At 61.1% G+C, this 11,118-nt stretch overlaps 1 protein-coding gene across 2 annotated transcripts; it reads right to left on the bottom strand.

The window, feature by feature from the left end:
• Nucleotides 1–200: 200 nt before the first annotated feature.
• BBC3 (BCL2 binding component 3) lies at nt 201–8,296 on the bottom strand. Of its 2 annotated transcripts, XM_070401494.1 has the most exons (4): nt 8,034–8,296; nt 5,056–5,344; nt 3,496–3,689; nt 1,093–1,294 (listed from the first exon to the last, which is right to left on the bottom strand). In XM_070401494.1, the coding sequence occupies exons 2-4, from the start codon at nt 5,327–5,329 to the stop codon at nt 1,178–1,180; spliced, it is 585 nt and encodes a 194-aa protein (XP_070257595.1). In that variant the 5' UTR covers nt 5,330–5,344; nt 8,034–8,296; the 3' UTR covers nt 1,093–1,177. The 2 variants fall into 2 exon arrangements, with proteins under 2 accessions (XP_070257594.1, XP_070257595.1); XM_070401493.1 differs by lacking the exon at nt 3,496–3,689 and having other exon boundaries at nt 201–1,294; nt 8,034–8,107.
• Nucleotides 8,297–11,118: the final 2,822 nt, after the last annotated feature.

Below are 11,118 nucleotides of genomic sequence, written 5' to 3'. Positions count from 1 at the left end.
AACACTGGGAAAGTACCCCAAGCCCCACCCTCACGGGACTTTGCTTCGAGTGGGAGCGGAACAGGCGCCCAGGAGGCTGGGCTCACACAGGGCGCCCGGCTCCTTGAGGAGCAGCTGTGGACAGCGGTGCCCGTGGGCCCCGGCCGGTACCAGCAGCTCTGCCCAGGTCACGGGCGGGGAAGGAGAGCAGGGAGAGGATCCACTGTTCCAATCTGATTTTATTGAAAAGGAAACATACAAAAATCATGTACAAAAAAAATTAACCAAACATGTACAGAAAATTCATTCCGGTATCTACAGCAGCGCATGTACAGTAATTTACAGGCTGGGCCGTCCCTCCCCACTCCCAGACTCCTCCCTCTGCTGAGATTCCCCCTCCCTGACTCCCCGCTTCCCCCCAGCGCTTCGCCCTGGGGACTAAGGCTGGGGCGGTTTCCGCCAAAATATCCCACCCCCCAAATGAATGCCAGTGGTCACACGTGCTCTCTCTAAACCTATGCAATGGATTGATGGGGGGGTGGGGGGTGGTCATGGGCAGAGCACAGGATTCACAGTCTGGGCCCCCCTGGCCACCCCCAGATGAAGGTGAGGCAGGCATGCCCACCACCCGCCGGCTGGCTCAGGGAAGATGGCTGGGCGCTGGGCTGGGGCAGCCGTCAGACGCACCCCATTCTCTGGCTCCAGGAGGCTAGTGGTCACGTTTGGCTCATTTGTTCTTCACGGGCCCCCTCCCCAAGAGGAGGGGGGGAAGCACCAGGGGCCTGAGGCCAGGCCCAAAGTGAAGGAGCACTGGGAGGGGACCCCCCAGTGTCACCCCTGCAGCTGGAACGGGCAGCCAGCACCAGCAGCCTTTCCTGAGATGGTGGTGGGCGGCAGAGGCGGGCGGCTCAGTCCCCACCCCCTCGGTCACCGCCGCCTTCAGACGCTGAGTCCATCAGCCCTCTCTCCCCTGGCTTCTCGGCCAGGGACCCAGGAGTCCACATCTCCGACAGTGCACCCCAGGCTGGGCCGGGGCTGGGTCTGGAGTGGCTGCCCGGGCCCGCCCCTGGGACAGGCAGGGCTCGTAGTCCAGTATGCTACATGGTGCAGGAAATGTCCCCTGTGCTGGCCAGGGCGTCAGGCTGTGGGAGGGGCCTGCCCCCCAAGTCCCCGACGTCCACCAGGCAGGCGCAGGCACCTAATTGGGCTCCATCTCCGGGGCTCCGCGGCCCCTGGGCAAGGGCAGCAGTCCCAGGATGAGGTTGTACAGGACCCTCCAAGGCGAGGGGCCGTGTCGCTGCTGCTCCTCTTGCCTCTGGGGAAAGAGAGAGAAGAGGAAGGTAGAAAGCGGTCAGGTCCCAGGGCAGGGAGGAGGGCGGCACCGGGGTCTACGAGTGAGCTACACGGTCAGACAACCCTGCGAAGCAGCTGCTATTACTGTCAGCCGGGCCCAAATCCCAGCTCCTCTGCCCATCTGGGCCAATGTCGTCACCTCGAGGAAGGACAGCAAGTGTCCGGTGCATATTAGCGGTGATCTCGTCTCCGATTGCCGGGTGAGACAGTCACCCAACCAAAGTCCCATGGGGCTGAGCGGCGGGGCTGGATTGCAGCCCATCCTGCCCTCCCCTCAGAGGCTGGCGCGATGGAGAGAAGGGAGCAGGGAGCCCACAGTCAGCGATTCTAGAACAATCTGTGGACGGAGGAGAACTGGGAACAGCTCACCACCTGCGCTGAGGCTGCACAGAAGCACGTCCAGGCAAAGCTGACCCCTGCCCTCTCTCTAGGGAGAGCATGAGGACTTGGGGTGCCTCTAGGACCCTCCCAGCTCGTGTTAGGGAAGAAGGAAGCTAGACACAAGACTCCCACCAGTAAAAATGAAAGGTACGTTACAGCACTCTCCCACCCCCAACCTGGGAAGAGAAGCCCATCTCAGAGGTGAGAACAAGGCCAGATAAGCCATCCTAATGATGATCCTAATGGGCCTGGGGTAGGGTGGCTGGTACCAGACCTGCCTCCTTATCACTTCCCACCAATTCTTGTGGGCAGGAGGTAGCAAAGGGAACACCTCAGACTGGCACCAGTTAAAAGGCCTGCCACCACCACACGGCTTCCAGGGGCTCCGTGCCACAGCCACCTGGGTGAGCAAGCAAGCAGTCATTTACTCAGGCTGAGGGTGGGCAGACCACCCAGGCATGTCCCGTGGAGACACAGGAGGGCAGCCAAAAAGAAAGCCAATAAATCAAACTTGAAACACTTTAAAAAATTCCTAAAGACCCAACAATGGGTAAATGAACACGGACACTAGATGCTGATCCAGGGAAAATGAGGGACTCGAAGCTCTCCTCCCCATATGGATGAAGCTCAAGTATAAATGGAGAGGGGACCACGTTTGGAGAGAAACACACACTATATCTACAGGGCATTCCCCCCAAAATGTATACACACACTTTGAATAATCATAAAGGAAGCATTTATTAAAATACATTTCACTTTCAAAATGGAGCTATCAGCTGTTAAAGTGTGTATACATTTTTTGGGGACCCCCCGGATATTATGCCAAAAACGCCCCACGGTCCTAAGCATGGTCTGTGGCCTGGTAAATATGGAGTAAAAGAATCAACACCTGGCCCTAGCTGGTTTGGCTCGATGGATAGAGCATTGGCCTGCGGACTGAAGGGTCCCAGGTTCGATTCCGGCCAAGGGCACATGCCTGGGTTGCGGGCTCCATCCCCAATAGGGGGAGTGCAGGAGGCAGCCAGTCAATGATTCTCTCATCATTGATGTTTCTATATCTCTTTTCCTCTCCCTTCCTCTCTAGAATCAATAAAACATATTTTTTAAAAAAAGAATCAACACCTGCAGAGGAATGGGACCCCCAATGTAAGAGTTTTCCTTGGGAAGCGGGGGAAGAGACGGGGTCACGGAGGGAACAAGGGGCTTCACAACATCCGGTGTTTGTTTTCCTCTGAATAAGCAGGCAGTGCGGGTGTCCTGTTCGGGCCGGACAGAGCCGTGCGGACGCCCTGATGTTTCGTGTTCTCTATGCTCTGCCGCAGGCTTCCAATATTTTGTTTTCATCGGAGGCGGGGCTGCGGCTTGGGGGCGGGGCCTCCGGCGGGGCGGAGCCCTAGGCCCCGCCCCCGAGCGGCCGGGGGAGCGGTGTGCGCGCCGCCTGCCGCGCGGCGGGTGGGAGGGGCGGGCGCGGCCGCGCCGCCGCTGCTGACTCACCGGCTATAAATAGCCCGGGATATATGAGCCGCGCGGGCGAGCGCCGCCCTCAGTCCCCCGGCCGCGGCCCGGGCGCGCCGCATCGCTCCCGCCGCCCCGGCCCGGGCTGTGCCAGCCGCCGCCGCGCGGGCGCTCGGCAGCCCCGCGGCCACGCCGCCCCTCCCACTGGCCTGTCCCCGGCGCGACCCCGCCGCGCAGGGCAACAGCTGCCGCACATCTGGCGGGGCCGCCCGCCGCCCCTCCCGGCGGGAAGTCCCACCTGCCGTCTACCCCTCCCCCAGCACTCACCCGCCGCTCGTACAGCGCGTCGAGGTCGTCCGCCATTCGCCGCAGCTGGGCCCCGATCTCTCGGGCCCATTGCTCCTCCTCCCCCCGGATGCCCGGGGCTGCCTGGGTGGGGCCGCCCGCCAGGGCCCCCGGGGCGCTGGGCACCGGCGATTCCAGGTGGTGCTGCTCCGCGGGCGAGAGCGAGGGCTGAGGACCTGGGAAAAGCCGAGGGGTACGGTCAACGCCCATGACCTCCGCGGGCCCCGAAGTGCACCCGAGGGACCCGTTAGCCGGGGCCTGCGTCTCCCTTTCCCCAGCGCCCGATGTCTCTTCTGCCCCCGGCTCGCCTCTAGGGGTTCCGTTTCCCGCCCTTAGAGCCACATGTGTCTCCCCAGGCACCAAAGGGCGAGAAGAGGTCCCGGGGCGGCCTCTCTGGAGGCGCCTGTCCCGCCCGGGTTGGCCTGGAGGACCTTCCTCTGATCCCCACTAAGGACCTCTACTCCGGACACTGCCTGCTCCATTTCACAGATGGACTAACTGAGGCCCATGCTGAGAAGTGGCCCAAGGTCACACGGGGATACGGGCACCGACTACACCCAGAGTCACAAGCCTCAGGTCTCCTGCCCTCTGGTGTCCAACCGCAGGGAGGCCACACCCCCGGAAGTGGCAGGGCCCTGACCAGAGGCCGGGCTGCTCGGCGCCCCCGCGAGGGGGGAGGGGGGGCGGAGCGGGGGCTGGGATGCGGGAGATGCCTTTCTGCCCCACCCCCTCCTCTGACCTCTCTTCCTCCTGTCACCCCAGGCCCTGGCCCGGGGGGATCCCTACAGCCAAACATCAGGGCCTCAGTCTCCACACCTGAGACTCTGGTCTTGAAATCGAGTCCCATCTTGCCTCACTGCCAGGGAACTGAGTTTGGAGAAGTTTCTCTCTCTGAGCCTCCCCGGGCTCCAGGGACAGGGTGGGGCTGGAGGGAAACCGGGACAGTCTGCCCCTGCCACTGAGTGCCGGTGGGACGGGGCTGCCGGGCACCACGGGGTTAAAGGCCCATCAGGCAGGGGACCTTTAACCCTTCCCTCCCCGAGGCTCACCCCTCCACACACAGGCCCACTTTCCCAACACAATGGCCCCTCCCCCCTCCTTCCTCCTGGACCGCATAGAGGGCGGGCCCTGGCCCCAAAGACCCAGATAATGGCCAAAGGCCACCCTCGACCCCTCCCCAAAGTCCTGAAGTGCCCGTCCTCCCTCTCTGCCCACACGCTCTCTCACTGCAACCTCGGGGGACTGAGGGCACCCAGACGAGGGGAGCGGGGGCTGGGAAGCAGCTGTCGCCCCAGGCCCGGAAAAGGCCAGGGCTGCCACTCAGGGACTGCAGTCAGATTCCAGGAGGGACTTCCCACTCGGCCTCCCCCACCCCCAGCCTCCTACTCCGTCTTCCTGCTTCTTGCAACACAAAGACCACACTGGCCACACCCTCCCTGTGGCCCGGCCAGCTCGCCACCTCCCCCCACCGGCTCCCACTTGGCCAGTTCCTCAGTGTCTCCCTCCCGGCTCTCAACATCCCCGTGTGGGGTAGGCACTCACCGTTGGGGTGCGGGCCTCGGGGGCGGCTGCGGGGACCCCCAGGCCAGCGGGGGGCCCCGAGGGCGGCAGTGACAGCGGGCAGGGCAGTGGGGGCGCAGAGGTAGGCAGCTGGCAGCAGGGCAGGGGTGGCAGGGGCAGGAGGCAAGCCAGGCTCACAGAGGCCGCAGGACACAGCTGAGGGCACCAGGCGGCTGAGTGGGAAGGGACGAGGGCCGTCGCGGGCCAGGCCCTCTACGGGCTCCGGGGAGCTGCCCTCCTGGCGTGCTCGGGCCATGGTGCTCCCTGGGGCCTGCAGGACAGGAAGAGAAGGGTGCCGTCAGCCGGCAAGTGCCGGGGTCACCAGGGCCCCACAACACACACCCCCTACAGGGTCCACAGGCACCTCCACTCCTGCACACCACGATGAGCACACACAGGGCAGGGATGGCACCCTCCACGCACACTGGGCCCAGATGGAGGTGTGTGTATGGTCACACAAGATACACACCCACCTAGGGACCCAGGGCTCAGCAGCCTCCCAAACACATGGTGATGGGCACACATGAGGGACAGGGCGGCACAGGCTGGCTCTCACAGCAAGTTGAAGAGCTCACACAGGACCCAGATGCAGGGGGCCGTCAGGTGTGTGAGTGTGAGGGTTGATGGCCCCGCAACACAAACTCACCCAACAGGACATGGGCTGGGGGGGGGTCACTTTTGGGACACAGTGATGGGCACACACGAAGGGCAGCCAGGCACTGGGATGGCTCCCCCAACACACACACACACACACACACACACACACGGACTCAGGCAGGACTGGCCAGCCCGACCTCCCACTTCATCTCCCATTTGCACAGAAACATTGAGATGGTCCCAGTGACAGACATTGCTACTCAGTACACAGGACACACACACACACACACACACAAACACACACAGGAACACTGACCAAATGTAAACACACAGACCATCACAAGAGCTATACAAACAATGCATGCTGCCTGGCACAACCAATCTCCCCCCCCCCCCATGCACAAATAGTCGGAATCTCACACACTGACCCACTGTTGATATGCCCATGGACACACACACACACACACACACACTGACACACACAATGCAGCCAACACAAGCACAGACAGAAACACACACTTCTCAAACACATCAACACCCAAGAGATAAGCCATGCCCACCTCAGGACTCACACACATATCAACACGAAACAGACACCCACGGACTCACACAGACCAACACACCGGAAACACGCCTACTTGCCTACCAACTCTTAGACCCCAGGACACACGTCAATCAGGCACACACAGACACATGTCATCAGGCCCAGACGCATCCCCACACATTCCAGCCACGACACACAGACACGACAGCAGAAGAGAACATCAACCCACCCTCCTTCCCTCACCTCACAACACCATCACCAACTGTCAGTCCCGGACACACACCACACACACCAGCCAACTCTAATCCCACACCGCCCTGGCAGCACGCACACCTAAAGCTCCCACAGAAAACAGTGGTCTCACGTGACCGACATAAACACTACACACACGCAGCCCACATGACACACATGAGCCAGCCGATTGCGGAGACAAACCCCTCAGACCCAACACACACACACACACACACACACACACACACACACACACACGGGCTCAGACAAGCCCCATGCAAGAGGCTGCCAGCAACACCCACTGACTGCACTGCACAGACCCCACAGAGACGCGGTCCTCAATTCCCAGACACCGATGCCAGACATACAAGCCAAACAGAGACGGAGACAACCCCCCACCACACACACACACACACACACACACGCGTGCGCGCGCACACACACACACACACACACACACACCATGCAGAACTCACAGACACCTGGACGGCAAGCAGGCACCACATTCAGCAGGCACTCATCACAAACATGCCCCGGAGATAGACACAGTCACAGGCAGTCCACACAGGCAAGACACAAGAGCACACACAAACAACACAGCGGGCAGGACACACCGAGAAGCACACAGACACAGCTCACTCAAAACAACACACAACAACCTAGCACGCCCAACCACACGGACCCACAGAATCCCCCCCAAACAGCATCCACAGACAACTCTCACTCGCAGAGCACACACACGGGTACCCCAATAAACAGAGCCCACCCCTCAGGCAGGGCAGACACAGACAGCACTCCACACAAACACACAGACGGGGAGACTCACGCACACACCCCGAGCGGCCACAGCCCCAACATTCCCCCGGACGGACGGACGGACACCACCACTCCCTGCGGACCCCAGCAACAAACTCGGAGCCAGACACACGCACACACCCAGGCGAGACACCTGCAGATCCACAACCCCGCACACGCGCGCTCCCACGGCGGGGCCAGACGCCCCCCTGCGCTGTCACAGCCCCCCAACCCCGCCGCCGCCACGTGCGCCCGCCCCGCCCGCCAAGCGAGCGCGGGGCCAATAACCGGCTGTTGCTGGGGCGCAGCCCCCGCCCGCAGGAGCCGCAGACTCCGCGGCCGCAAGCCGCCCCCTGTCGCCGCCCCCAGCGGGTGCGCGCCCGGGGTGTGGCCGCCCCTCCATTCCGTACCCCCACCCCCACCCCTCCCGGACTGCGGACTGCGGGGGACCGGGCAGTCGGGGTCGACTCACTTCCCCGGGGCCGCACTGACCGCCAGGGGGCGCTGTCGAGCCCGCACCCCATTGTTTGTAAACAAACCCGCCAGACCGCTTAGGCACCTGCGCTCCTGGACCTTAGAGCCTCCAGCCCAGCTATCCCAGCCCAGTCCAGCGACCCCAGCCCAGCCCAGCCCAGAGTCCCTGGTGGGGGTAGAGGGTGGGGAGAGAGGGAGGCAGGCGGTGGGGCTGCAGTGCGCCCCCAGTGCTCTCCGCGTGCACTCCCGCCACCTCCTCCAGGGAGCCCACCCGGCCTGGCCAATCGCGGCCCGCGGGACTCGAGGTGAGCACACTCACCCCGGGGGCATGAACACGCCAGAGGGGGCGGTGATGGGGGCGGGCGGCTTCCTTCAGGAGGGCGCGCCCGCGAAGCGCCGCTCCCTGCGGCGGCGGCTGCTGCTGCTGCTGCTCTAACTGCAGTGGCTGCTGCTGTCGCTGTCGCCGCCGCTGCTCGAGCCGCAGGCGCGTCCCCGTCGTGGCCGCCGCTGCCGATCCTGTTGCTGCGGCCGCCAGGCGCCCGCTCGCATGTGGCTCGCGCCGCGTCTCTGGCTGCCCGGCGGATCCTGGGCCGCTCGGCTGCTCCCGCCCCGCCCCGCCCCGCCCCGCCCCCGCCCGGCGGGTCCCACGCTCCGCCCCCGCGTGACGCCACGGCCCCGCCCGCCCGCCGTGGACAAGTCGGGACTTGCTGGCGCGGGCCGCGCCCCCGAACTCGGCGCGGGGGGTTTCCCTGCAGCGGGGGCGGGGCGGGGCCTGGCCCAGGGCGACCGCGGGACAGCCGGACAGGGACGCTGACACACTGACACACTGACTGGGACCCACAGACACACACACACACACACCCCGGAACCGGGCTCCGGGGTACACAAAGTCACGTGCTGGCAGGGCCGCGGGAAGCAGCCGATCGGACGCGCGGCCGGGACTCCCACGGGCGCACCTTGGACAGGGGCGCGGAGACACAGTCACAACTCACCTGGGGCAGGTGCCCACACACACCCCGGGCGCGGAGATGCAGGCGGACTCTCTAACACAGTTGCCTGCGGGACAGGCGGACAGGCCCAGTGGGAACGACACACACAGATATATGTACACACAGACACCCACCCTGATGAGCGCATCCAGAACCACACACTGACCGAGCGCGTTCACATTCGTGACATTCCCACTGAGCGGGCCCGCCAGTGCTCGCACTCAGGCGCACACAGCTGTCATGGATACCTGGACACACAGCGTGACCTGGATGACACTCACCCGGGGACGCACACAGCCACAGCCACACCAGCTCGCAGCTGACACAGTCACGCTGGCCAAAGTTGACCCTCACAGCCCTGGCTGGTGTGGCTCAGTGGATAGAGCGACGGCCTGCGGGATCTGGTTCCATTCCTCTGGCCAAGGGCACGTCCCCGGGTTGTGGCCCGATCCCCAGTGTGGGGCGTGCAGGAGGCAGCCGATCAATGATTCTCTCTCATCATTGATGTGACACTCTCTCTCTCTCTCCCTCTCCCTTCCTCTCTGAAATCAATAAAAATATATTTTTTTAAAAAGGTTGACCCTCACAGACATAGATCAAGTCAGACAGAAAGAAACTGGCCATGCCCGGCCAGTGTGGCTCAGTGGTGGAGCGTGACCTATGAACCAGGAGGTCATGGCTGGATTCTGGTCAGGGCACATGCCCGGGTTGCAGGCTCCATCCCCGACCAATGATTCTCTCTCAGCATTGATGTTTCTAGCTCTCTCTCTCTCCCTCTCCCTTCCTCTCTGAAATCAACAAAAAAAATATATATTTAAAAAAGAAAGAAACTAACTGGCCTCCAACACACAGTCACAATCACAACCTGTGACAAGTGGCTGCTCACTGGCTCACACTCTGGAGCAGGCGCACTTGCCACCGATCTGGCAGGGAACCCAGGGCCAGACGGAACCCCAGGCACCTGGCGCGAACATGCCCGGGCAGCCCCTGCACCGACACTCACCCCGTCTTGTGGGTTTCAATTCCCTTTTCCTTCTCAGTTGCCCATGGTCACTCCCACCCAGCCTGGCTGCCTCATCCTTGTCCTTTCTTCCCCCAGGGCCCTGGACTTTGTCTCCCCCCAACTCCCCATTCCCTCCCTGCCACACCCCTACCCGAACCACGTCACCACAGGGTGAGTTGCCTCTGAGCGAGCCAAGAAGAGGTGCCCGTCCGGAGCAATGGTGGGCTTGCTCAGGTGCTCCCACTCGCTTCCACCAGGGCCGGATCCTACAAATTCCCAAGAGACGCAGGACGTGCAGACGTCACTGGAACTCTCCCAACTTTAGATTTGCGGGACTGGTTCGACCTCCCTCCTTCCTTCCCTTGCCCCATTCATTCATTCATTCATGCATTCATCCCCCCTTCCTTCAAACTGTGGGTCAAGAGCAAACCGTGGGTTGTGAAATCACTTTCGTGGATCCTATTGTTTTTATTCAAGTTTATTGAGATATATGTACACACAATAAAATTCACCTTTTCAGAGGATAGTTGGTGAGGCGTGGAAAAATGTACACTCTTGTATACCACCTCAATCAAGATTCAGAGCATTTCTATCCCCCCAAATACTTCCCTGTGCTCTTTATTTTTAAAAAAATATATTTTATTGACTTTTTACAGAGAGGAAGGGAGAGAGAGTTAGAAACATCGATCAGCTGCCTCCCGCACATCCACCACTGGGGATGTGCCCGCAACCGAGGTACATGCCTGTGACCGGAATCGAACCCGGGGCCCTTGAGTCCGAAGGCCAACGCTCTATCCACTGAGCCAAACCGGTCAGGGCCTTCCCTGTGCTCTTTAATAGTCAGTTCCTTCTACCTGCAACTTGAATAGCTCTTGACCAGACTGAAAACAATACGAAATAGTGTCATTAAAAAAAAAAATCATGAAGTCAAAGGAAAATATTGTTTTGCGAAAGAGAACACAAAGAAAGTGTATTTTTGACTTTAAAGAATGCGTTTAAAGGCATTTGAGAAATGCGGCTTTATGTATTTATTTAAAATATGTTTTTATTGACTTCAGAGAGGAAGGGAGAGGGAGAGAGAGATAGAAACATCAATGATGAAAGAGAATCATTGATGGGTTGCCTCCTGCATGGAGCCTGCAACCCTGGCATGTGCCCTGACCAGGAACCAAACCGTGACCTCCTGGTTCATAGGTCAATGCTCAACCACTGAGATCATGCATGGAAGTCATTGAATGCAGTGTCTGACATGTAGTAGGTGCCTAATACATGTTAGCATTTATCACTCGTGCAACTGGGTATTGTGTTTGCTCTGTGCCTGGCAGTGATGAAGTTAAGAGAGAGGCAGGCCTCAGCCTTGGGCTAGCTCACCGTCCGGCCAGTACCCCTCACTCACTGGTCAGTGCCCTCAA

The sequence above is a fragment of the Myotis yumanensis genome, unplaced genomic scaffold, assembly GCF_028538775.1.
Source record: "Myotis yumanensis isolate MYYU_CA2020_CCGP unplaced genomic scaffold, mMyoYum1.0.hap1 SCAF_23, whole genome shotgun sequence".
Taxonomy (NCBI): Eukaryota; Metazoa; Chordata; class Mammalia; order Chiroptera; family Vespertilionidae; genus Myotis; species Myotis yumanensis.
This window is presented reverse-complemented; position numbering and strand designations above follow the sequence as displayed.

Bases quoted from the DNA above. Each gene is read 5' to 3' on its own strand.
- BBC3 (XM_070401494.1), bottom strand. From the start codon at position 5,329: ATGGCCCGAGCACGCCAGGAGGGCAGCTCCCCGGAGCCCGTAGAGGGC. The intron at 3,690-5,055 runs GTGAGTGCCTAC...GGCTTTTCCCAG, and splicing joins CCGAGGCCCGCACCCCAACG to GTCCTCAGCCCTCGCTCTCG. The intron at 1,295-3,495 runs GTGAGTGCTGGG...CTCTTTCCCCAG, and splicing joins ACGCGCTGTACGAGCGGCGG to AGGCAAGAGGAGCAGCAGCG.